General features: G+C 42.1%; 1 protein-coding gene across 1 annotated transcript in view; it reads right to left on the reverse strand.

Moving 5' to 3' along the window:
- The window catches only part of GDE1 (glycerophosphodiester phosphodiesterase 1), a 66,027-nt gene that overhangs the window by 25,916 nt on the left and 15,860 nt on the right, over positions 1 to 24,251 (reverse strand). The window contains exons 4-5 of the mRNA XM_077448953.1: positions 8,278 to 8,370; positions 7,628 to 7,839 (exon numbers count right to left, since the gene is read on the reverse strand). Coding sequence (XP_077305079.1) covers positions 7,628 to 7,839; positions 8,278 to 8,370 — 305 coding nt within the window. The remainder of the gene's footprint in view (positions 1 to 7,627; positions 7,840 to 8,277; positions 8,371 to 24,251) is intronic.

Here is a 24,251-nt window from a genome sequence, read left to right on the forward strand (position 1 = left end):
AATTACATTGCAGCGTTTGAGGAGGAGGCACTTGCCGCGGTTCCCCGGTGTTCCCTAAATGTGGCTCAAAGGCTGTCCCTGATATATTTACTCTTGCGTGTCCATTACACACCAGCTAGACTGACGAGAATGGGTGTGCGAAACGTTCCTGCCTGTACAAGATGCATGAGAGACCACTGTGATCTGATCCATATGTTATGGCGGTGCCCAAAATTGCATATCTATTGGAAGGATGTGATGGGAACTATTAACCACTTGCCGACTGCCTCACGCAGATATACTGCGGCAGAATGGCACGGGCAGGCAGAGTAAAGCATGGGTACATTACTCCCCTCCTGCGGGCGGGGGGCGCCAGTCGGCATTGCTCCAGGAGCTATCCGTGCTGAGGGGGAGGCCACTGACTCATGGCCACCCCCTCGCGATCGCTCCTGGCAAATGAGAAGCTTCCTCTACTTCTGTAATGTAAACAGAAGCAGAGGAAGTGATGTCATCGCTCCTCATGAAGCCTTTTTGTTCCAGGCTTCTGAGGAGAGAAGACATCAAGTAAGTTTGCACCAAAACTACACTAACAGTAGAACAGCAGGCACACAAATCACCCCCCAATCACCCCCCCCCTCTCCCCGGTCACAGTGACATCAACAGCAGTTTTTTAAAACATTTTTACAGATTACTGCATTGGTGTCATTTGTGACTGTTATAAGTGGTAGGGCAGTTGGTGATAGGCCCCTTTAGGTCTAGGGTACCCCCTACTAATAAAGGTTTAACCCCTTTGATCACCCCCAGTTAACCTCCATCGCCAGTGTCACTAAGTAATCTTTTTTCTGATCGCCGTATTAGTGTCACAGGTGATGCTAGGTAGCCAGGTAAGTATTTAGGTTCACCGTCATCTTTTCATAGCGTTAGGTACCCCCATATACTACCTAATAAAGGTTTTAACCCCCTGATTGCCCCTAGTTAACCCTTTCACCAGTGATCACTGTATAACTGTTACGGTGATGCTGGTTAGTTAGTTTTTTATAGCGTCAGGGTACCTGCCGTTTATTACCTAATAAAGGTTTAACCCCCTGATCACCTGGCGGGTGATATCAGGTTTTAGGGTCAGATAGGGTCTGTGACTCCCCTGGCAGCATCAGGTTAGTGCCAGTACCGCTAACACCCACGCACACAGCATACACCTCCCTTAGTGGTATAGTATCTGAACGGATCAAGATCTGATCAGATCTATACTAGCGTCCCCAGCAGTTTAGGGTTCCCAAAAACAGTGTTAGTGGGATCAGCCCAGATATCGGCTAACACATGCGTTTTGCCCCTCCGTCCAGCCCTGCATTGATCAGTCACTGTTACTTACAAAACACAACACACATAACTGCAGCATTTGCAGAGTCAGGCATGATCCCTCCGTTCGCTACCAGTTTTTTTGGTTGCGTTTGAATCAGTCACTAACAGTCAGGAGTTTTTTTATCTGTGAGTCTCACTAGTGTAGCAATAAATTTCAAAATGGCAAATCTAAGGTACACTAGTGAGTTGCGGTCATATTGGTCCACTGACCCAATTCACCATATGCCCTTGTTCTCTGCCTCCATGACCAAGGCACGACATGGGCAGATCTTGCGGTTCATGCATTTGAACAACAATGAACTCTGTTGTCTTTGTGGAGACCCTGGATACGATCGGCACTACAAAATTCGGCCCCTCGTACACCACTTCAACCAACGTTTTGCAGACTTGTTTACTGTTCATCAAGTTTTCTGCATTGATGAGTCCCTGATTACGTTTTCTGGCTGCTTGTCTTTCAAACAGTATCTTCCCAGCAAGCGTGCCAGATACGGGGTCAAGATGTATAAGCTCTGGGACAGGGCCACAGGCTATACATGTAGATTTATGGTTTACAAGGGAAAAGATAGTCATGTAGAGCCATGAACTTCCCAGATTACATAGGGAGTGCTGGCAAGATTGTGTGGGACTTGATGTCACCCTTATTTGGAAAGGGGTACCACTTGTAAGTGGACAATTACACGAGCGTGCCACTTTTTAGTCACTTGTTTGATCATCAGATTGGAGCATATGGCACCGTGCGACTTAATCGACAGGGCTTTCCCCAACGGCTTGAAGATTCCCGTCTTAGGCTGGGGGAGAGAGCCTACTTCAAGTATAATAATTTTCTTGCTGTTAAGTTGAGGGATAATAATGTTTTCATCCTTACCTCTCTTCATGCAGACACGACGGTCCAAATTCCTACAGCGACTGGTGTTGTGGAGAAACCCCTTTTTGTCCACGAATATAACCTTAATATGGGAGGGGTGGACCTCAACGATCAGTTGTTGGCGCCATACCTAGTTGCCCGTGTCTGTTTATTTCAATTGGCTTTTCTGAACGCTCATGTGCTATACAGAGCTTCAGGATGGACTGGATACTTCCTTAAATTCCAGGAAGAGATCTTCAGCGCCCTTCTATTTCCAGACGGTGCTCTACCTCACCTTCCCAATCCAAATGCAGTAAGTCGGCTGCATGAGAGGCATTTTCTGTATGTCCTCCCAAGTACCCCTACCCAATGAGCCCCCCAAAGAAGAAGTTGTGTCTGCAGCAATCGCGGATATATGCGTGACACCCACTATTATTGTCCCTCCTGTCCTGACAATCCTGGTCTTTTCATTGGTGAATGTTTGGAACACTACCATACAGTTGAGTATTAGCGTAGGATACAGCACTGCACAGACTAGCCACACTTTCACAGGGTCTTCCAAGATGCCATCGCATTTTGAGAGACCCGAACCTGGAACCGTTACAGTTACAAAAAAAAAAAGGTGTAAAAAAAAAAAAGTGTAAATAAAAAAAAATAAACACAAAAAAATATTTAAAAATTTCAAATAAAATAGTTCTCATTTTATTGTTCTCTCTCTCTCTCTCTCTCTTTCCTTTCTACTGTTCTGCTCTTCTTTACTGTATTCTATTCTGCAATGTTTTATTGTAATTATGTTTTATCATGTTTGCTTTTCAGGTATGTAATTTTTTTATACTTTACGACTTACTGTGTTTTATTGTTAACCATTTTTTTGTTTTCAGGGACGCCATTAAGCTGCAGTGTGGATTTATTTATCTTGACAGCAACAGCATTTGCTTCCACGATACATAAAGCTGTGACTCCAGCGCTGTAGGAGGTGATTTCACCATTACAGTTAAAAAATTAAAAAAGAGCATATATGCCGAAGCATGGGGGCAGCAGGGGTAAAGGAGCGATTTGCTCCTAACTTTTGCGTGCGGATGCCCCCATGCTTCGGCATATATATATTTTAAGCCCAGATTGCATAAAAAAATGTTTTCTTTTTTTACAATTTTTTTTGTATTTGCTTTGCAGGTATATACCATATCTGCAAAGCAAATACAAAAAAAATAGTGTTATACTGTTATACTGTAATGTTACTTTGTTAACCATCATTTGCTTAGCAGGTACACCATTCAGTTGCAGCGCAGATTTAGCTTGACAGCAACAACGTTTACTCCCACGATACATAAAGCCGTGACTCCAGCGCTGTCGGAGGTGATTTCATAACCACAGGTTAAAAAAAAAAAAAAAAAAGAGCATATATGCCGAAGCATGGGGGCAGCAGGGATGGAGGAGTGATTTGCTCCTAACTTTTGGGGCCGATGCCCTCATGCTTTGGCCTATATTTTTAGGCCATCCAGCTGCAGCACTGATTTAGTTATCTTAACAGCAACAGCGTTTGCTCCGACGATACATAAAGACGTGACTCCAGTGCTGTAGGAGGTGATTTCATGACCACAGTTAAAAACAAAATGGTGCATGTATGCCCATCATTAGAAGTGGGTGGATGAAGGGAGGTATTCTAATAGTGGGCATACCCACCAATCAATCTCTTTTTTTTGTTCAGCCCACAGGCTGCATGAAAAAAAAAAAAAGATTACAATATATGCCCAACAAGGACCAGCAACGTACTGGTATGTTGCTGAACTTTGAGTGGTTATACCAGAATGATGCCTGCGGGTTTAAGTAACATCTTGGTATCATTCTTTTCAGCCAGCGGTCGGCTTTCATGTAAAAGCAATCCTAGCGGCTAATTAGCCTCTAGAATGCTTTTATAAGCATTGGGATGGAATGTCCCCCCTCCCTTCCATCGTCTTCCAAGGTTTTCTCTCTCTCTTCTGTCCCAACAGGGAACCTGAGAATGCAGCCGGTGGTTCCGCCAGCTGACCATAGAGCTGATCAGAGACCAAAACGGCTCCAATCATGGCCTAAGAAACTGTAAGCTGCAAGAATGACATGATTTCGCTGGATGAAAACAGCACCATTGGGAAATTTGGAAAGCATTTAATCACACCGATCTTGGTGTGGTCAGATGTTTTGAGGGCAGCGGAGAGATCTAGGGTCTAATAGAACCCAATAAAAAAAAAAAAAAAAGTACCTGTCATTACCTATTGCAATCATAGGGAATATTTACATTCCCTGAGATAACAACAAAAATTATATAAAAAAATTAACCATGCATGTGAGGTATCACTGTGAAGGTCAGATTGAGGTCAGTAATTTTAGCAATAGACCTCGATAAATCTAAAGTGGTAACCTGTAAAGGCTTTTAAAATGTATCTAGTTTTTGCCACTGCATGTTTGTGTGCAATTTTAAAGCATGTCTTGTTTGGTATCCATGTATTCGGCCTAAGATCATCTTTTTTATTTCATCAAACATTTGGGCAATATAGTAAATTTTTTCATGTAAACAAAAAGTGTCAGAAAGGGTTAGAAGAGTGGGTGATGTGTGACATTAGCTTCTAAATGTTATGCATGAAATGCCAGGACAGTTACAGTTCAACCCCCCCCCCAAATGACCCCATTTTGGAAAGTAGACACTCAAGCTATTTGCTGAGAGGCATGTCGAGTCCATTAAATATTTTATATTGTGACACAAGTTGTGAGAAAAAGACAATTTTTTTTTTGCACAAAGTTGTCACTAAATGATATGTTGCTCAAACATGCCATGGACATACGTGAAATTACACCACAAAATACATTCTGTTGCTTCTCCTGAGTACGGGGGTAACACATGTGTGGGACTTTTTGGGAGTCTAGCCGCGTACGGGACCCTGAAAGCCAAGCACCGCCTTCAGGCTCTCTAATGCCGCGTACACACACACCGGTTTTTCCATCAGAATAAAGTCTGACTGTTTTTCCCGATGGAGTTCTGCTGAAACGGACTTGCCTACACACGATCACACCAAAAGTCCGATCGTTTAGAACGTGGTGATGTACAATACGTACGATGGGACTAGAAAAAGAAGTTCAATAGGCAGTAGCCAATAGCTGCCCTTGCATCGTTTTTGGTCCGTCAGAATTGTTTTCCTGATAGGAACTGATTCCATTGGAAAGATTTAAAACATGTTCTATTTCTAGGTATGTCAGAATTTTAAAAAAAAAAAAAATCTGCTAAAGCTCACACACGATCGGAATATCCAATGAAATGATTGCGTCTGGTCGGAAAGTCCGACCGTGTTTTACCATTTTTTATTTCACTCCTCACTGCCACGTAATGCCCAGATGGCACAAACCCCCCCCCCCAAATGACCCCATTTTGGAAAGTATACACCCAAGCTATTTGCTGAGAGGTATGGTGAATATTTTGCAGACCTCGCTTTTTGCTACAAAGTTTTGAAAATTGAAAAAAGAAAAAAAAAGAAAAAATTATTTTCTTTCTTCATTTTCAAAAACAAATGAGAGCTGCAAAATGCTCACCATGCCTCTCAGCAAATATCTTGGGGTGTCTACTTTCCAAAATGGGGTCATTTGGGGGGGGGGGGGGGTTTGTGCCATCTTGGCATTTTATGGCCTTCAAAACTGTGATAGGTAGTGAGGAGTGAAATCAAAAATGTACTCCATTAGAAATCCTGAAGGCGGTGCTTGTCTTTTGGGGCCCTGTACGTGGATAGGCTCCCAAAAAGTCCCACACATGTGGGATACCCGTACTCAGAAGCAGCAAAATGTATTTTGGGGTGCAATTCTACATATAACCATGGCATGTGTGAGCAATATATCAATTAGTGACAACTTTTTGTTAAAGAAATTGTATTTATTTATTTTTTATCTTTATTCAATCACTTAGGACACCTGGGATCATCCTCTTTCGTAGAAATCCACTATTTGATTAGTCTTGTGTTTTAGCTAAATAGTATGCGGTTGTAATGAGTGTTTGTGATTTAATGCTATATACCAAGGGTTGAAAACGTATGCCTGATATGTATGTGATCTTCCAAACTGTTCTGTGTCTGATTTATTGCTGTTTTTTAATATAATTCTTATGGATTTAAAATTTAATTGTGGAAGATGTGTTTCCTGTTTTTAGGCTGACAGAAATCTCGCTCATGTGCTGTCCTGGAAGATGATTTGGGAAATAAAAGTTGGACACAATAGTTAGGCATATCACTGTTCTGCTGCTGGATAGTTTTATATTGCTGTATCCTTACAGGATCCTTCTCTTTAATATGTGTTGGCCTATTATTCCTGATTAAAACTGTCCTGTCACTTTTTATATGCCGTGTAATGAATCTCGGGAATTAGTCTTCTAGAGAATAGTCTTTGAGAGGAACTGGTTCAAGGAGATACTTTAAATTGTTTAAAACAGGTTGGGTCTTGTCTTTAGCTCTACTTTTAAAAACACAAGAGCTTTCCTTAACCCTTTTGCTGCCATGTCCGTACGTCGTATGGATCTGACAGCAGGGTTTTAAACACATTAGCAGTGGCTGCAGCCACCAGGATTGTGTTATAAATCTGTCAAGCAGACTGCTGCCTGTCAAATAAAAGTTGTCTGGCACCTCCAGATTACTTTCACACTCCCCTATAACAGCGACCCCCCTCATGAGTGTTCCAGACATATATCCTAGGCTCCGCTTCCCAGGTAGAGTGGAGGGAGCTGAACAAACACGTCTGCTCTTCTCCCCTTCTTGTTAGCAACTAAGAGATGTGTTTGACATCACTTCCAGGTCTCTCTGACAGTTTGCCTGGCCAGCATGAATGCCAGGAAAGAATGTAATGCAATGCGATCTGCATTGCATTACATTTACTGGAGCACAGGGGAGACATTCTGGGTCTTTAGATGCCCAAGTCATTGTAAACATTTCAATGTTCACATACAGGATGTCTGTATCTGCACATAAACTGCAGCCAAGGATCAAGGAAATGGAAGGCATCTTATTCACATACCTGTTTGATTTCATGGGGTTGATAGCCTAAAAGAGCAGAGGCCGTTCCCTTAGCAAAATGAAATGTTGACTTTGCAAGTGTATGTTTACTTTGCATATTAAATGGTCGCGAACAAGGTAAAGCTGTGTTCACTTTGAATACACCTGTACAAGGAAATTTTTCTTGCACATTCTGTGGTTGCTATAGCCAAAGTGACATAACTGCTGTGTAAAAATCTGACAGAATACAAGTGTCTGTTTTTGTCTGCACATACCAACCAGAATGCAGCTGTCATTTTACCAGCAATGGTTTTAAAATCAACAGTGACAATCTGATTATGTGTGGACAGCATATTTTTAAAAACCTGTAGGTTTAGGTCCAGGAATGAGTCTAGATGTCAGCAAGATATGCTGGCCTCTACCACAACTTAAATAAACTTACTTTGAGATGTAATTCTTCTGCATCAGAAAAGCAGATATGCCGCAAAAGTTCCACAGAATGTGGTGCAATGCCCAGTCCAGTAGAACATCCATTGATACATAGAAATAATGTTTCCACATGGAGTCAAAACGAGGTTTCCCATCCCCTAAATGGCTGAGGCTCCATGGCCTGTGGCTTAGAGCAGTGACTACATTTATGTCTGCTTGCCTCATCTGAAAATAAAGCAGAGATCACATTTGATTAATCTGTGCTAATGAATGAGAACATTTCATATATCACATAGGGTAAGACCAAACAATGGGTAGTGGGGACTCTTGTTTTTACCCACAAAATTTGGGACAGTATCCTAATTTGAAAACAAAATTAAAGTTTACCTATTACCCTGCTGAAAGCAGGTGGAAACACAAACATGTTTGTATGTAAATATCAATCATAGGGTATCTGACTGTACATAAGGAGTTTATTGAAACTACATCCTAACCGTGAATAATGAATGGAATCCCATACAACATGAAGACAATGCATCCAGGGGCTTGTGATAAACATTTAAATAATCCCTACAATGACAAATCAAAAATTAATAAACAGTACATACTAAATAAATGTAATTCTTCATAAAACCCAAGCATTTATTGCAGGTTTATACTCACTTTATAGATAACACTTGGCTCAAAAGAACAGACGATGCTGTGGTTATACAGATAGGGAAAGTCCATATACAGCTGCCTGAGGGCTTCAGCAGACTAGGGAACAAACACAAGCAGTAAAGTTATTTTTTAAACTTCATCTGTCTACTTTGCCACTCTGTAATGTACACATATTACACTTGGCGTAAAGGGAAAGGGGAATATGTTGCATTTTAGGGCCATTTATATTTGTACATTTTCTGCATTTCAGGTTCTGTAGGTCACTCCTCTGGTATTAAAAATCTATACATGGCTGAACTGGCATAGGGGCAGACCTGGAACTGCACGGCAGGGGTTTTAAAGTGGCATTTTGATAGAAAAAAAGAAAAATAATACTATTGAACATACTGCATTTTACCTTATTCCTCTCCACCAATCAACACTGAGCTACATTATTCCTAAATACACAACACAATCAACAGTCAATGTTTGCTCTGTTAAAAATAGGGAGCTGGAGTGACAGATCAATCAATAGCGAAGCAATATCCAACGCCTTTCAGAGGCCAGAAAATGCCCCTTCATCAGGGCTTGAACTTAGTTAGAGTTCCCAAATGGATTTTTAGTAGGATCTTCTGAAAAGAGATCTTAATCCAGAAACAATGTAATAGTTTAAAATAGTATGGTTATGCTTCAGTTTAGATACAGATGCCTCCTTATCTTTTGCATGCAAAGTGCAGGGACAACAGGGATATACAGCTCATTCAATTGTATTAATATAATGGAACAATAGAATTCTGCCAAAAGATCTCCCTCTTCCATGAAAACCAAAGAAGATTACAACATATGATTCAATTGAGAACATCCATTGTGTATATTAAGCTGGGCATATGGCAATTTTCAAGCCATGTAAACCACTTTCCACCAAGTTTGGATTGCAGTAACAAATGCAAGCTGAACTCTGGAAAATTAAAAATCCTATCTTGCAGTAGGATTGCACCTGCACTGAAAGGGATAACTACTCATTTATATGGGGCAACACTGTGGCTAAGTGGTTAGCACTTCTTCCTGACAGCAGTAGGGTTGCTGATTTAAATCCCAACAACAGCACTACCTGCCTGGAGTTTGCACGTTCTCCATGTTGCTGTGTGAGTTTCTTCCAGGTACTCCGGTTTCCTCCCACACGCCAAAGATATGCTGGTAATTTAATTGGCTCCTGTCTACTGGTAAATTGGCCCTAGTATGTGTATGTATGAGAGATGAGAGTTCGGGACCTTAGAATGTAAGCTCTTTGAGGGCAGGGACTGAAGTGAATGTGCAATATATATATATATATATATATATATAAAGAGCTACATAAATTGATAGCACTATATAAGTACCTGTAATAAATAAATAATCAAAGGCAGTTCACTCATGCAGGGAAGTGTAGTTTGCCAGGGGAGCAGTTAGCTCCTGCATTGTGAACACAGTCCAAGTGCAAGGGAGAACTTTTAAATTTCCCAGAGTTGGGCTTTAAAGAGAAAGACTACATGGAATTCATTTTATAAACTGCCTAACAAATATTTTTCTGGATCTGCCAAGAAAGATTCCTCATGATCAGAACAATATCAGATTGTGCACACAGTATAAAACAAAAGTCATCCCTATGGTAAGCTAGATAAACATTGGGGTATTTCTAAAAGGGACCCCCTTCTAAATAATATTTGACCTGTGTAAGGTTGTTCTGTAAGCCTAATTGTGTCACAAATATGTTTGCACCCAAAAAGTTAAAAACATCCTCTCTTCCACTGTATCCATCCACAGATTTTAAAAGACTTATGGGCCCTTTAAATCTGGGAAGTTCAGCTGTGGTGCATGTGATTTTATATCATAGAGAGAATAAACTCTAGAAATAAGGGTAGATGCTTTAAAATTAAACAGTTTATTTGTTCATCCTATTATGTCACCCTGTTTGGCATGCAGCTGCTGAATTAATGATATAAGCCATACTAGAAGGGAGAAGGGCTGGCAACTCTATGTCCATATGAAATGTAAAAATAAATGGTAAAAATACAAAATCACATGCATTTCGGCACACTGCCATACAATCTGTAAATTCAGACATAATTTCAGAAAAAAAGCTGAGGAACTGTGTGCTCTACTTTTCTCTGAAAAATCACAAAGTGATCCCAAATGTAATAGTCTACCACAAGAAAAATGTTCTCAACTTTCCACGGCCTTAACCCATTTGCTGCCAGGCACTGTGCTCCATTTTGTACAGTCAGGTGGCCAGATCATTTTTGCAATTTTTCTTTTGCTTTTTGTTTTTCACTTACAGTTTTCAGAATTTGTGAAAGACTCCCCAAGCCATATATTTTATGAAAGCACATGATCAGTAGGGATGAGCCGAACACCCTCCTGTTCGGTTCGCAGCAGAACATGCAAACAGGCAAAAAATTTGGCAGAGCACACGAACACCGTTAAAGTCTGTGGGACATGTACATGAATAGTGCTAATTTTAAAGGCTTATATGCAAGTTATTGTCATAAAAAGTGTTTGGGGATCCGCGTCCTGCCCCAGGGGACAGTTATCAATGCAATTTCTTTTTTTTTAAACAGCAGTTTTTCCGGGAGCAGTGTTTTTTTTTGTTTTGTTTTTAATGCTTAAAGTAAAACAATAAAAGTGAAAGCAAAAAGTGAGTTGACTTTGAATGAGGTTTATGACAGGTTAGGTGAAGATGAACTAAAACATGTTTATTGAATATTAAATATATGACATGCATTGCAGAGGTGCACATTGTGTATAAATTGATAACACATAGTATGAATGCACACATAACAAATTGGTCATAATTTGGTGAAAATATAGAACATGATTAGTAAAATGGTAAAACATTGTGCAAAACGAATGAATATAGATATTTATAGAATATTGTGGCACCCTTTGATAAGTCTTTGATAACGCCCTTTAGATTGGCGAAACATATCGACGTATTTCCGATGGCACCAACGTCATTTTCTGCTCCTTGTAACGCACTTTCAGGTTTCTGGAACACACGTCATGAGCAGCATTCGGATCCATCCGCAATCCCTTTACATGCCTGTTTTTATCAACTATTTTGTAAGTACTCATCTGTATATGGATTAAATCCCTTTTCAAACGGTACTTTTCACTATTAGTTAAATTTTTTTATCCTTTTTTGGTGCCTGGTGATTCTGCTGACAAATTCCAACAAGAAATCCTTTGATCTGATGTGCACAACACCACTCCTGAGCTTCTCTGGATACCATCACATAAGCCTGAAGTGACCCCCAGACTGCAAAGCCGGGGGTCATCGCCATTTAGGGAGTGGGGACACATGTGGGGGTGGCGTTTCTGCACCTGAAAAGTCCTGGAGCGTCTGTGGTCCATGGCGCTTCAAAAGTCTTTTTCCCATTGCGGATCAGAACATTCAGCACATTTGTTTGGACTTTATTTACATGTTTTTTGCTTTGTATATTCACATCTGCACTCATCCATTTTGCTTTACATGTACCAGGGATGGAGGCACAGATTGTGCTTCATTTAAAGTCCCAACAAACCCCCATTTTATTCAATAAAAATTAAATATTCCTTTAAATATCGTGCCTGGGGTGACTCTATAGTATGCCTGTAAAGTGGCACATTTTTCCTGTTTAGAACAGTACCACAGGAAAATTAGATTTCTAAAGGAAAAATTGACATTTAAAACATGGCTGTAAAGAATTGTCGGGTCTCAGCAATATAGATAAAACTCATTGAAAAAAAGAGCATAGGATCCCCTCCCCAATCCATTACCAGGCCCTTCGGGTCTGATGTGGAAATTAAGGGGAACCTTGCGCCATATTTTTTTTTTAAATGGCGTAGCCCCCCCCCCCCAAAATCCATACCAGACCTGAATTTTAAGGGGAATCCTGCACCAACATTTAAAGAAAAATGGCGTAGGGTCCCCCCCCCCAAAATACATACCAGACCCTTATCTGAGCATGCAACCTGGCAGGCCGCAGGCAAAAGGGGGGAAGAGAGTACACCCCCTCTTGAACCATACCAGGCCACATGGCCTCAACATGGGGAGGGGGCTGTGGGGTTGCCCCCCAAAGCACCTTGTACCCATGTTGATGGGGTCAAGGGAATCACCCCCACAACCCTTGCCCGTTCGTTGTGGGGATTTGCGGGAAGGGGGCTTATCGGAATCTGGAAGCCCCCCTTAACAAGGGGGACCCCCAGATCCCAGCCTCTCCCCTGTGTTAATTAGTAATGGGGTACAAATGTACCCCTACCATTTAACAAAAGTGTTAAATTGGTAAAAGAGACAAGCGACAGCTTGGGTCAAGTCCTTTATTAAAAAATAAAAATGTCCCACGAAGAGTAAGTTCATGCCGCTGCGTAATGGATGGGGGGGGGGGGGGATCCCATGCTAATTTTTTTCAATTATCTGTATCTAGATTGCCGAGACCCGACAATTCATTACAGCCGCAATCAGTTTTAAATGACGATTTTTTTCCTTTAGAAATGTCATTTTGCTATGAGCTGTTCTGAACACGGGAAAAATGCACCACTTTATTGGCATACTATAGACACCCCCCGGCACGATATTTAAAGGAATATTTCATTTTTATTGTTTCACTTTAAGCATTAAAAAAAAAAAAAATCACTGCTCCCGAAAAAACGTCGGTTTTTAAAAAACATTTTTGCATTGATACATGTCCCCTGGGACAGGACCCAGGTCCCCAAACACTTTTTATGACAAGAACCTGCATATAAGCCTTTAAAATTAGCACTTTTAATTTTTCATGTTAGTGTTCCATAGATGGCAGCTTTTCCAATTTGCCGCGATCACAGCATATTGTTCGCTGTTCAGCGAACACCAAATGTTCGAGTTGAACTTACGTTCAACTCGAACATCGGGCTCATCCCTAATAATCAATAGAATAAAAGAAGGTGCAACTGATTTTTTAGACTCCCCGGTATTTGCGCAAATGTTCATCAAAAAATACACTAAAACTATTATTAGCAGATAAAAACACAGCAAATTGTACAAAATTCCTACTAAATATAAAAGCTTAACCTGTATTGAGTTAATATATAACAAATATTTGTAATTTTTAAATTGCGCCTTTTTGCAAAATGATGAAAATTGAATAGACGCAAAAGTGTAAATATCCAAAATTTCTCAAAAAATCTGAAGGTTTTCATTTCTCCCTTACAGCTTTCAGAATTTGTGAAAGACCCCCAAAACCATATATTTTCTGAAAGCATATGACCTCTAGAATAAGAAGAAGGTGCTACCCCATGGTATTTGTGCAAATATTTATCGAACCAATATATTGGCAAAAAATACACTAAAACCATTAATTGGCAGATAAAAACACAGCTAATTTTACAAAATTCCTGCTAAATCCCTACTAAATACAGTAAAACCATTGTTTGAGAGCATTTTGCAAGACAAGCAACATTTTTGATCAAATTTTGACTTACACAAGCGTCGTTTTGATATACAAGTAGCGTCATGTCACAAAAGGATATAAAAGAAGAGAGGAAGCCTCTAACTGTAGCAATATGGTTACATTTAATGAAGGTACAACATTTAGCAACATATTGCTACACTTATAGGCGCCTCTCTTCTTTTTTATACTCTGTAGCTCCTTATGGATTTTGCATCTAATCGCCTTGTGGAGGCTTCCATTTTTGGATGGACATTTTATGGTTACGCAACCTGGTCACATTGCTATAATCTTTTTATATGGACTATAAACAAAAGGACTATGCAAATGATTGTGGAACGAATCATCTGAGTTTCCATTATTTCTTATGGGGAAATTTGCTTTGATAAACAAGTGTTTTGGATTACAAGCATGTTTCTGGAACTAATTATGCTCGCAATCCAAGGTTTTACTGTATAAAAGCTTAACCCGTATGGAGTAAATAAATAATAAATATTAGTACATTTTGAATTGCGCCTTTTTGCAAAATGGTAAAAATCGAACGTACACAAAAATGTCTCAAAAAATCTGGAGGTTTTCATTTTTCACTAACAGCTTTCAGAATTTGAAAATACCAAATTTCTAAAAGCACATCACCTGTAGAATGAAAAAAAGTGCTAATGACTTTTTTGGGCCCAGCAATAATTGTGCAAATGTTCATCATATCGCTTTTTTCACTAAAAATACACAAAAATCCTTAATATTGCACATAAACATAACATAACTTATCCGCTTAAGGACCGCCTCACGCCAATATACGTCAGAAAAATGGCACGGCTGGGCACAAGCACGTTTCCCTTTAAGTGCCCAGCTGTGGGTCATGCACGCGCTGCCGGCGGCGCACTCGCGACTTGGTCCTGAGCTCCGTGACCGTGGCCGCGGGACCCGATCGCCGCCAGTTTCCCACGATCGGGTCACAGAGCTGAAGAACGAGGAGAGGTAAGTGTAAACAAACTTCTCCTCGTGCTTCCTAGTGAGGCTGTCACTGATCGTCTGTTCCCTGTTATAGGGAAAGACGATCAGTGACATCGCACGCCAAGCCACGCCCCCTACAGTAAAAAAAAAAACACACTTAACCCCTTCACTGCCAGTGACATTTTTACAGTAATTAGTGCATTTTTAATCGCACTGATCGCTGTATTAATGCCAATGGTCCCAAAAATGTGTCAAAATTGTCCGACGTGTCCGCCATAATGTCACAGTCACAATAAATTAAAAAAAAATAAAATCGCTGATCGCCGCCATTACTAGTAAAAAAATATTATTAATAAAAATTCCATAAAACTATCCCCTATTTTGTAGACGCTATAACTTTTGCGTAAACCAATCAATAAAGGCTTATTGCGATTTTTTTTTAACAAAAATATGTAGACGAATACGTATCGGCCTAAACTGAGGAAAACATTTTTTTTTATATATTTTTGGGGGATATTTATTATAGCAAAAAGTAAAAAAAATTGCATTTTTTTCAAAATTGTCGCTCTATTTTTGTTTATAGCGCAAAAAATAAAAAACGCAGAGGTGATCGAATACCACGAAAAGAAAGCTCTATTTGTGGGAAGAAAAGGACACCAATTTTGTTTGGGAGCCAGGTCGCACGCCCGCGCAATTGTCAGTTAAAATGATGCAGTACCGAAAAAAAGGGGTTGGTCCTTTAGCTGCAAAATGGTCCGGGGCTTAAGTGGTTAAAAAATTCCTGCTAAATTAGTACTAAAGCATCGTTCACATGTGGCATACTAAAGTGTACGCTCATGGAGGGCCATGCCACAAAGGAATGCACAGGTGTTCCGTGCATCCCAGTATAGGTAGTCCCATTTATGTCAATGGGGAGGCAACGGCTGCACAGGCATAGCTGCTGTTCCAAATCTGACATCCATGTGGGTACCTGACCCTGAATGCAGACAGTGTGAGCTCAGGGACACTCATGCGGGCCTACATAGATATAAAATTGGGAGCAACGGCTCTGTTCGTGCAGGTGCTACATCCCAAATTACATCAATTGGACTGCTTGCACAGAGATGCACGGAACACCTGTTCATCCCTGTAAAGGTAAGCTGTGTATGCCCTGTGTGAACAAGGCCACTTTCACACAAGTACACCGATTAGGTTTGCCTGTCTGTTTTTCAGGCAGGCCCCACCCATTGTTCTCTATGGAGAGAGTGATGTAAATGGACAAGTGTCCGTTTACACCTGCCTGCATCCGATCCAGTCTGCTAAAAACAGACGGATGGTGATTCCATTCCCCACCCATCTAGCAGATCGGATGGCGGAAATGGACAGGCAATCTGTTTCCATTCAACCGTTCCATAGAGAATAGCGAGCTGTGTCCGCTCTGTATTAGCGGAGCGAACATGGACCTGTCAACTGCCTGCTCAGCAGACAGATCTGCTTGACAGAGTCCACTCCATGTGAAATGGGTCTTACCAGGAGCTGCTGGTCCATTAGGGCGCTGCTTCCCAGCCACATAATTAGAGCCTGATGCTCTAATTGGCTTGAAAAAGGTTGGACTCAGGTCGCAGAACATTGCACCCCGAAACCACCCACTTGTGACAATAGCGAATTAATATTTGCTATCATCTTCCGGCTTCTCCTCCTAGCCAATCAGGACGGATCAGGTTGGCTGGGAGGAGAAGCTGAGGTATCCGTGGAGGGGACACTCGTGGTTACAATATATCAGCTGTCAGTGTCAGTGGGCGTATAGCAGAGTTCAGTAGTGATCACTGTATGCGTCCTCTCTTCTACAGGGGGTAGCTTACTAACACGTTTACTAAGCCCCCCAAGCCCCAACTTCACCCCCTCCCACACCACTTTCCCCACCGTGCTCCCCTAAGCCTCACAGATTTGGAGATCAGTGCAGGGAGAAGCTGCAGGTGGCAGAAGGGGAAGGAGAGATGCTGCTCGTGGCATCCATGGATCAGGGGTGCGGGGGAAGTTAGAGTCGGGACCTGACTGTGGGGGGGACACATCTGGATCCCCCCAAGCCACATGCAGCACCTGAAGCCGGCGGAAGAGGAAGGATGCCGGCTACTGATGGTGGCTGCAGGGAGTGGGTTTGCAGGGTGGGGGTCCGATCGGGTGGACGGGGGTAATTAGTGCTGGGAATGAAGGGGATAGCAGAGTAGAGTGTGGGGTGGCAGTTTTAGAGGGAGGGGTGAGGTGGGGGTGGAGAGGCAGGGGACAGGGAAGCGGTGGCATGGGTGTGGGGGGCGGTCAAATTGGGGGTTAATAACTCTGATAAGCTGGCTGTAATGCGCTGATCAGAGTTAAAGAATTGTTCAGCAGAGTCTGCTGAACAATTCTGATATAAGCTTATGGTCATTGAAGAGGCCATAAGCTTATAGGAGAGGGAGAAAGGAGGTCCATACGCCGTACTGATTTGGCCACCTGCGGGCACTTCTGTAGATCCATACAGCGTACGGACTTGGCACTGAAAGGGTTAAAGTGGATGTAAACCCTCACATATACCCAGTGAAATGAAGAGTCTCAGATGATACACAGAGATGAAACAAATCTCCCTACATACGTTTTACATGTATATCTGCGGTCTTCAGCTTTTTATATGGTTTAGAAAGTGCACGTCCTGTAAGATTTTTCTCTTCCTGATACATATGTGGGTGTGGATTCTTGCCATACACTATGAGAGACTGAGACAGCTGATTGGAGGAAAGGCACACACCCCCCTCCCCACACATGCAGAGCTTGCCTCTGAATAGTTCAGCTTTGTGCTAATCTATTTATAGCAGCCTCCCCGACACAAACTTCAGGCTCCAGTCTCTGAGAACAGAAGAACTGAGCAGGAGAAAGCTGCTACAGGGCAGTGTGCTTTGAAGAGAGATAAGAAAACACTGCAGATATATGTGCTCAGCTCAAATTTCATGAATCGGGTTTACATCCACTTTAACCACTTGCAGACCGGACCATTTTGCTGGTCAAAGACCAGACCCCTTTTTGCAATTCGGCACTGCGTCTCTTTAACTGACAATTGCGCGGTCGTGCGACGTGGCTCCCAAACAAAATTGACGTCCTTTTTTTCCCACAAATAGAGCTTTCTTTTGGTGGTATTTGATCACCCCTGCGGTTTTTATTTTTTGCGCTATAACCAAAGATAGAGCGACAATTTTGAAAAAAACGCATTATTTTCTACTTTTTGTTATAATAAATATCCAAAAATATATAAAAAAACATTTTTTTCCCTCAGTTTAGGCCGATACGTATTCTTCTACATATTTTTGGTAAAAAAAATCGCAATAAGCGATTATTGATTGGTTTGCGCAAAAGTTATAGCGTTTACAAAATAGGGATAGTTTTATAGCATTTTTATTAATAATTTTTTATTATTTTTTTTTACTAGTAATGGTGGCGATCAGCGATTTTTATTGTGACTGCGACATTGTGGGGGACCCATCGGACATTTTTGGGACCATTGTCATTTATGCAGTAATCACTGCTATATAAATGCAGTGATTCCTGTGTAAATGACACTGGCAGTGAAAGGGTTAACCAGTGGGTGGCAGTGTAGGGGTTAAGTGTTCCTAGGGGTGTGTTACTAACTGTGGGGGGGTTGGGCTTTCATTTAGTGAACACTGATCTCTGCTCCAATCACATGGAGCAGAGATCAGCGTCACTAGTTGCTAGGCAGAATGGAGAAATGTTGTTTACACAGCATTTCCTCCATTCGGCCGCTCCGTGAGACGATCGCGGGGATGCCCGCAGCGATCGAGTCCGCGGGTCCCGCGACCGGACTCACGAGGGTCCCGACCAGCGCGGGAGCGCGCCGCTGCTGGCGCGCTCCCAATGGCAGGGCGGCATTGAATATTGGACGTACCTGTACGCCAATATGCCTGCCCGTGCCATTCTGTCGACGTACATCGTCGTGCGCTGGTCGGGAAGTGGTTAAAGTGGTTGTAAACTCTTAAACTCTCATAAAAAAAAATAAAAACAACCTGCAAGACATAATGAGCTAGAATGCATCACATACTAGCTCATTATGAAATACTTACCTTTAGAACAAAGCTGTTGCAGTGGTGCCTGTACACCGATGTGAACAGCGACACATCTCAGTTCTTTCCGGGTTTGGGGGCTCTGGCGCTGGTGGCACACACGCGCATGTGAGGGAGAGCCACGATGACATCACTCCCTCAAATGTGCGCGGGTGCCACCAGTCACGGCACAGCTACTGAGCAAATGGCACAAGCGAGCTGTTTCTTCGGTGTGCATGTTCTGATGATGGCGGCACATGTGGGTACAGTGAACATCTCCTAAACGGTGCAAGTTTAGGAGATATTCAAGGTACCTACAGTTTAGCCTTATTATAGGCTTACCTGTAGGTTAAAGTGGTAGTAAAGGGTTTACAACCACTTTATCCACTTGCCGACTGCTGCACGCTGATATACGTTGGCCCATATGGCAGCGGTGGGCAAATGGGCGTACCTGTACGCCCCCTTTAAATGGCGGGGCTACCAGGTGGGCGCATGTGCCCACCATGTACAGCATGGCCGTGCCCGCGTGACCCGCAGCCTCGATGTCCGCTGGTCTCCCAATGATCGTGTCACGGAGCCGCAGAATGGGGAATTGCGTAAACACAGCATTTCCCCCGTTCTGCCTTGTGACATGACAGAGATCACTACTCCATGTCATAGGGAGCCATGATCGCTGTCGTGCAAGTTGAAGCCCATCCCCCCACAGTTAAAATCAATCCCTAGGACACACTTAACCCCTTCCCTGCCAGTGTCATTTACACAGTAATCAGTGCATTTTTATAGCACTGATCGCTGTATAAATGACAATGGTCACAAAATAGTGTCAAAAGTGTCCGCCATAATGTTGCAGTCCTGATAAAAATCGCAGATCGCCGCCATTACTAATAAAAAGAAAAAGAATAATAAAAATGCCATAAAACTATCCCCTATTTTGTAGACATTATAACTTTTTCTCAAGCGAATCAATATAAGCTTATTGCGTTGTTTTTTTTTTTGTTTTTGTTGTTTTTTTACCAAAAATATGTAGAAGAATACATATCTGCTAAAACTGGGGAAAAAATTAGTTTTTATATAATTTTGGGAGCTATATATTATAGCAAAAATGTAAAAAAACGCAGAGGTGATCAAATACCACCAAAAGAAAGCTCTATTTGTGGGAAAAAAAAGCATGTCAATTTTGTTTGGGTGCAACGTTGCAATTGTCAGTTAAAGCGACACAGTGCCAAATCGCAAAAGGTGCTCTGATCAGGAAGGGGTTAAAATCTTCCAGGGCTGAATCGGTTAAAGAAGATGCATGCCCATCAGTTTCTTTCTTTTTTTTTTTTTGTGATAGTTTCCTTTAAAATATCTTTTTTTTTCTGGGGGGGCAGGTATGGTTGGAAATATAGTTTAGTTACTATGAACACTTCAGTTACAAATTGCTATTTTAGTTTACACAACGTTCGTGCTCTTCCAGGTTTTAACATAATAGGATGGTGGTGGCCCCTAGTGGTTTGTTTTGGTTATTACATACTACAGTTTACAAATATGGTCACTTGACAGAATTTGCATTGTTTATTGATTTATTATCTACCTTCATCATTTATAATATTTTGTGTGTATTCAGTTGTACCATTGAATTTGTACAGATAATGCGGAGATACCCGCGACTGTCTCACGGAGAGGAAGAACGGGGAAAGGCTGATGTAAACAAGCATTTCCCCATTCTTCCTAGACACACCCACACTGATCACAGCTCCCTGTGTCACATGTAGTCCATCCCTCCCCCCCACAGTTAGAATCACTCCCTAGGACACACTTAACCCCTGCAGCGTCCCCTAGTAGTTCACCCCTTCACTGCCTGTCACATTTACACAGTAATCAGTGCATTTTTAATAGCGTCAAAAGTATCCGATCTGTCCGCCATAATGTCGCAGTCACGATATAAATCGCAGATCGTCACCTTTACTAGTAAAAAAAAAAATATATTAATAAAAATGCCATAAAAACTATCCAATATTTTGTAGACGCTATAACTTTTAAGCAAACCAATCAAACACTTATTGCGATTTTTTTTTTACCAAAAATATGTAGAATAGGTATCGGCCTAAACTGAGGAAAAAAGAGGGAAAGAGTGGCCCTAATGAGCAATGGAAAACTAGTTTATCAGCTAACAATATTGTCTATACCCGACAATCATGAAATTAGCAAAGTCAAACCTTCTTCAGAGAGGATAAACGTTTTCCACTGTCTTCACCCAGAGTATATTTCTTGTTTGTTTTGTGCCGAATGTATAAGACCTTCCATCTTATTAATATCTTCCACCTTATGCAGCCAGCATCCCATAGTAGGTGGTAACATATTTTTCCACCTAAGGGGGATAAACACTTTTGCAGCATTTACTAAGTGTCTTAAGATAGATTTCTCATATTTTAATTATACTTGTGTCTTTTTTTCAACCTCGCCTACTATGTAATTGTATGTAACTGGAGGTACTAATTACCCAGGGTACAATCTCAGTCCTGGTTTACAAAATAAATTTTTTATGATCATTGTCTTTTCAGTCAATCACATGACCGTTGGTAAGATAGACACAGCAAAGGGTCATTGGGTAATTGCTTTAAACATCCAATAGGGTACCCACCTACTTGCTGCCACAACCGAGGTATTACAGCCACCCTGTCAGGGCCTGGATTTGAACCCAGAGCCTCTGCTGTGTCAGGCAATGTCTCTTCTTTCTGAGCCACCTGGAATGATAGTCAGTTCCCTGGACAATTCCTTGAATGATCCTGTCATGAACCTTGTTTGTCTTGAACCCTGAACTCTTTGCTCCTCCCATGAATTTCTTGATTTAAGTCATGTCTCTGCACTTCCTTTTTGCCAGATTATTGTGCTCTCTTCAGTCAGTTTCTCGCTCCTGTCTTCCCTGCCGCCGTCCATATTTTGCTAACACTCGTTATCGACCTTTGGCTTGTTCCTCAACTATGCTTCTGCTTGATTCCAATCTGCAACTACTTGTTACTGACCTCTTGGCTTGTTTACTGACTACACTTCTGTTTGATCCTTACCTGCTTATCTGCTACTGGACCCTGGTTTGCTAACCTCCTGGTGGGGTGACCATGAGGACCATGACCTGGTACTAACAAGCAGCAAAATTTATCTCCACCATCAGGAGCTCTGGTGAACACAGGTTAGTACTTTGACTCCGCACCTCAGCTGAGCCCACATCATTAACCAGGGTGACTGCCTGTGTACCTTTCCTGCCAGTCAGTGGTAGCTCTGCTACTGCTATAGCAACTGGTCTTTGAGCTTGACCCCTGATCCTAACACACCACTTTACTTTGCCAGTACAGACCCAGGGGAGACGGACACCGCTGCCGCCTAAGCTATTCAGGAAAAAAAATAAAAAAAAGGTCACTTTAAGATTGTTTGGACACACAGCAGTCTATGGGAAGCTACCCAGCTTTCAATCAGCTGATTTGCCCATGTTTAGGTAGTGTTCAGGGTACAATCGATGCACCTGCAAACACTCCCACTCTATACTCATTTGCATCTGGCCTCCTTTCCTATGCTTAAATTGGCAGGGACCGGACTGTGAGCAGTGCTTTTTGCAGCACCGCTTCTGTTTTCCCGACTCACTGTGCTGTGGACTGTCCAACTGACTGCAAGTTTCCAATGAGTGGTGGATTAGGAAGACCTGAGCTGAGCTGCGTGATTACAGGCAAGGTAAGGCCGATTTAAGCGTGCCGGTGTTTTGTCAGATTACGCGACCTGTCTGAATTTGTAACAGAAGTGACATTATGTCGCTGCCATCTTGCTACGTCCTGCACTCCTCCACAGTAATGATACACTGAGAAGAGGGCAAGTGGACATCTTGTTACACCCACTGGAGCTTTGCATTTCACACTTCATTTTAACAGTAAACAGAGCTTATATGGTGCAATACAGTATTTAGAAATCTGACTGCTTAGATGTTCAATTTTAAAAGCAGAGGCAAACCTGCTGATCTCACAGGTTTGCTAATCTGACAAGACACCTCTGATCTTATAATTTCACATGTAAACAGTTGGACAGATTTTTAAATAATGTATTGCACCATATAAGCTCTGTTTACTGTTAAAATAAAGCGAGAAATGCAAAACTTCAGTGGGTGTAACAAGATGTCCGCTTGCCCCCTCAGTGTATCCTTACTGTGAAGGAGTGTGGGGTGTAGAAAGATGGCGGCGACGGAACCTCACTTCCATTACAAATTCTGAGGGGTCGCCAAATCTGATGAAACATTGGGGCTCAGTCTCTCTCTCCTGATCTGCCCCTCTACTCTGCACACACTTCCCTGCTCGCCTCTCAGTTATTCTCCAGTCTGCACTCAGACAGTGCACAGCAGCGATGGATGTCCTTGTTCCGATCACACAGTGAGTGTGTGTTTGGAAGGGGGGGAAATGGCAAGCCGCTGCCCTCTACATAGAGGACATAGAGGACAGATAAGATTGTGAAAGTGAGGGATCGAGGAAAAAGTGCACTGTGTCTAAAGAGATGTGTGATGGATAGATGAGCCTGTGAAGCCAGCAATGTTTGTACAGTGTGCAGCTTTCTACTTTATCCACATCCCTAACCTGCCTGCTTGGAATGCATGGCTGCATGCTGGAAGAATTATACCTGGCTGTGAGGGGAGGTGAGGCGACCATGAACAAGTCCTTAGGGGGGTTGTTCACCTGGCAATGTGTGTTTGTACATGTCTACTGCCTGTGTGTGTTCTACACTGATACATGGGAGAACACTGGCTGCATGCTGAGAGACCCCTCCCCCATGTTACAATACAGAGAGATCCTGATAGATAGAGTGACAGTCCCTGGCCTGGACACCAGTCCCTCTCCTTCACCCACTACTGTGTATAGAATTGTCCAGGTCCCTGTTTACCACTTCAGCTTTGGAAGATTTACCCCCTGAAGGACCAGGCCATTTTTTCTGATACTGCACTGTGTCGATTTGACTGACAATTCATTGCGTGGTCGTGCGAAGCTGCACCCAAATAAAATTTACATCCTTTTTTTCCCCCTCACAAATAGAGCTTTCTTTTGGTGGTATTTTATCACCTCTGTGGTTTTATTTTTTTGTGCTACAAATAAAAAAAGACTGACAATTTTGAAAACAAAAACAATATTTTTTACTTTCTCCTATAAAACATCCAATAAAAAAAATGAAAGAAATCTAATTTCATAAATTTAGGCCAATATGTATTCTGCTACATGTTTTTGGTAAAAAAAAAAATATCGCAATAAGCGTATATTGATTGGTTATTGCAATCTGGCCACACCCATTTATTGCCATGGAGCGCTAAAGCTTGACACATTAATTCTTTCCTTTCTTTTTGGGCCCAGGTGCATGGGGGACCCTTGCAGTCCCCCCCCCCCTCCCAACAGGGGGATGGCGTGTGACTAGAGCAGGTGACCAGTGCAGCAGGTGGGGAAGAAACTGGAACAAATCTTTTGTGGCTCTCACTGCAGCAGCTGAAAACCGACATCTCCTGCTCTAGCTGCTGCAGTGAGAGCCACAAAAGATT

The sequence above is a fragment of the Lithobates pipiens genome, unplaced genomic scaffold (assembly GCF_037356315.1).
Source record: "Lithobates pipiens isolate NorthernLeopardFrog02 unplaced genomic scaffold, aLitPip1_a1.2 Scaffold_22, whole genome shotgun sequence".
NCBI lineage: Eukaryota > Metazoa > Chordata > Amphibia > Anura > Ranidae > Lithobates > Lithobates pipiens.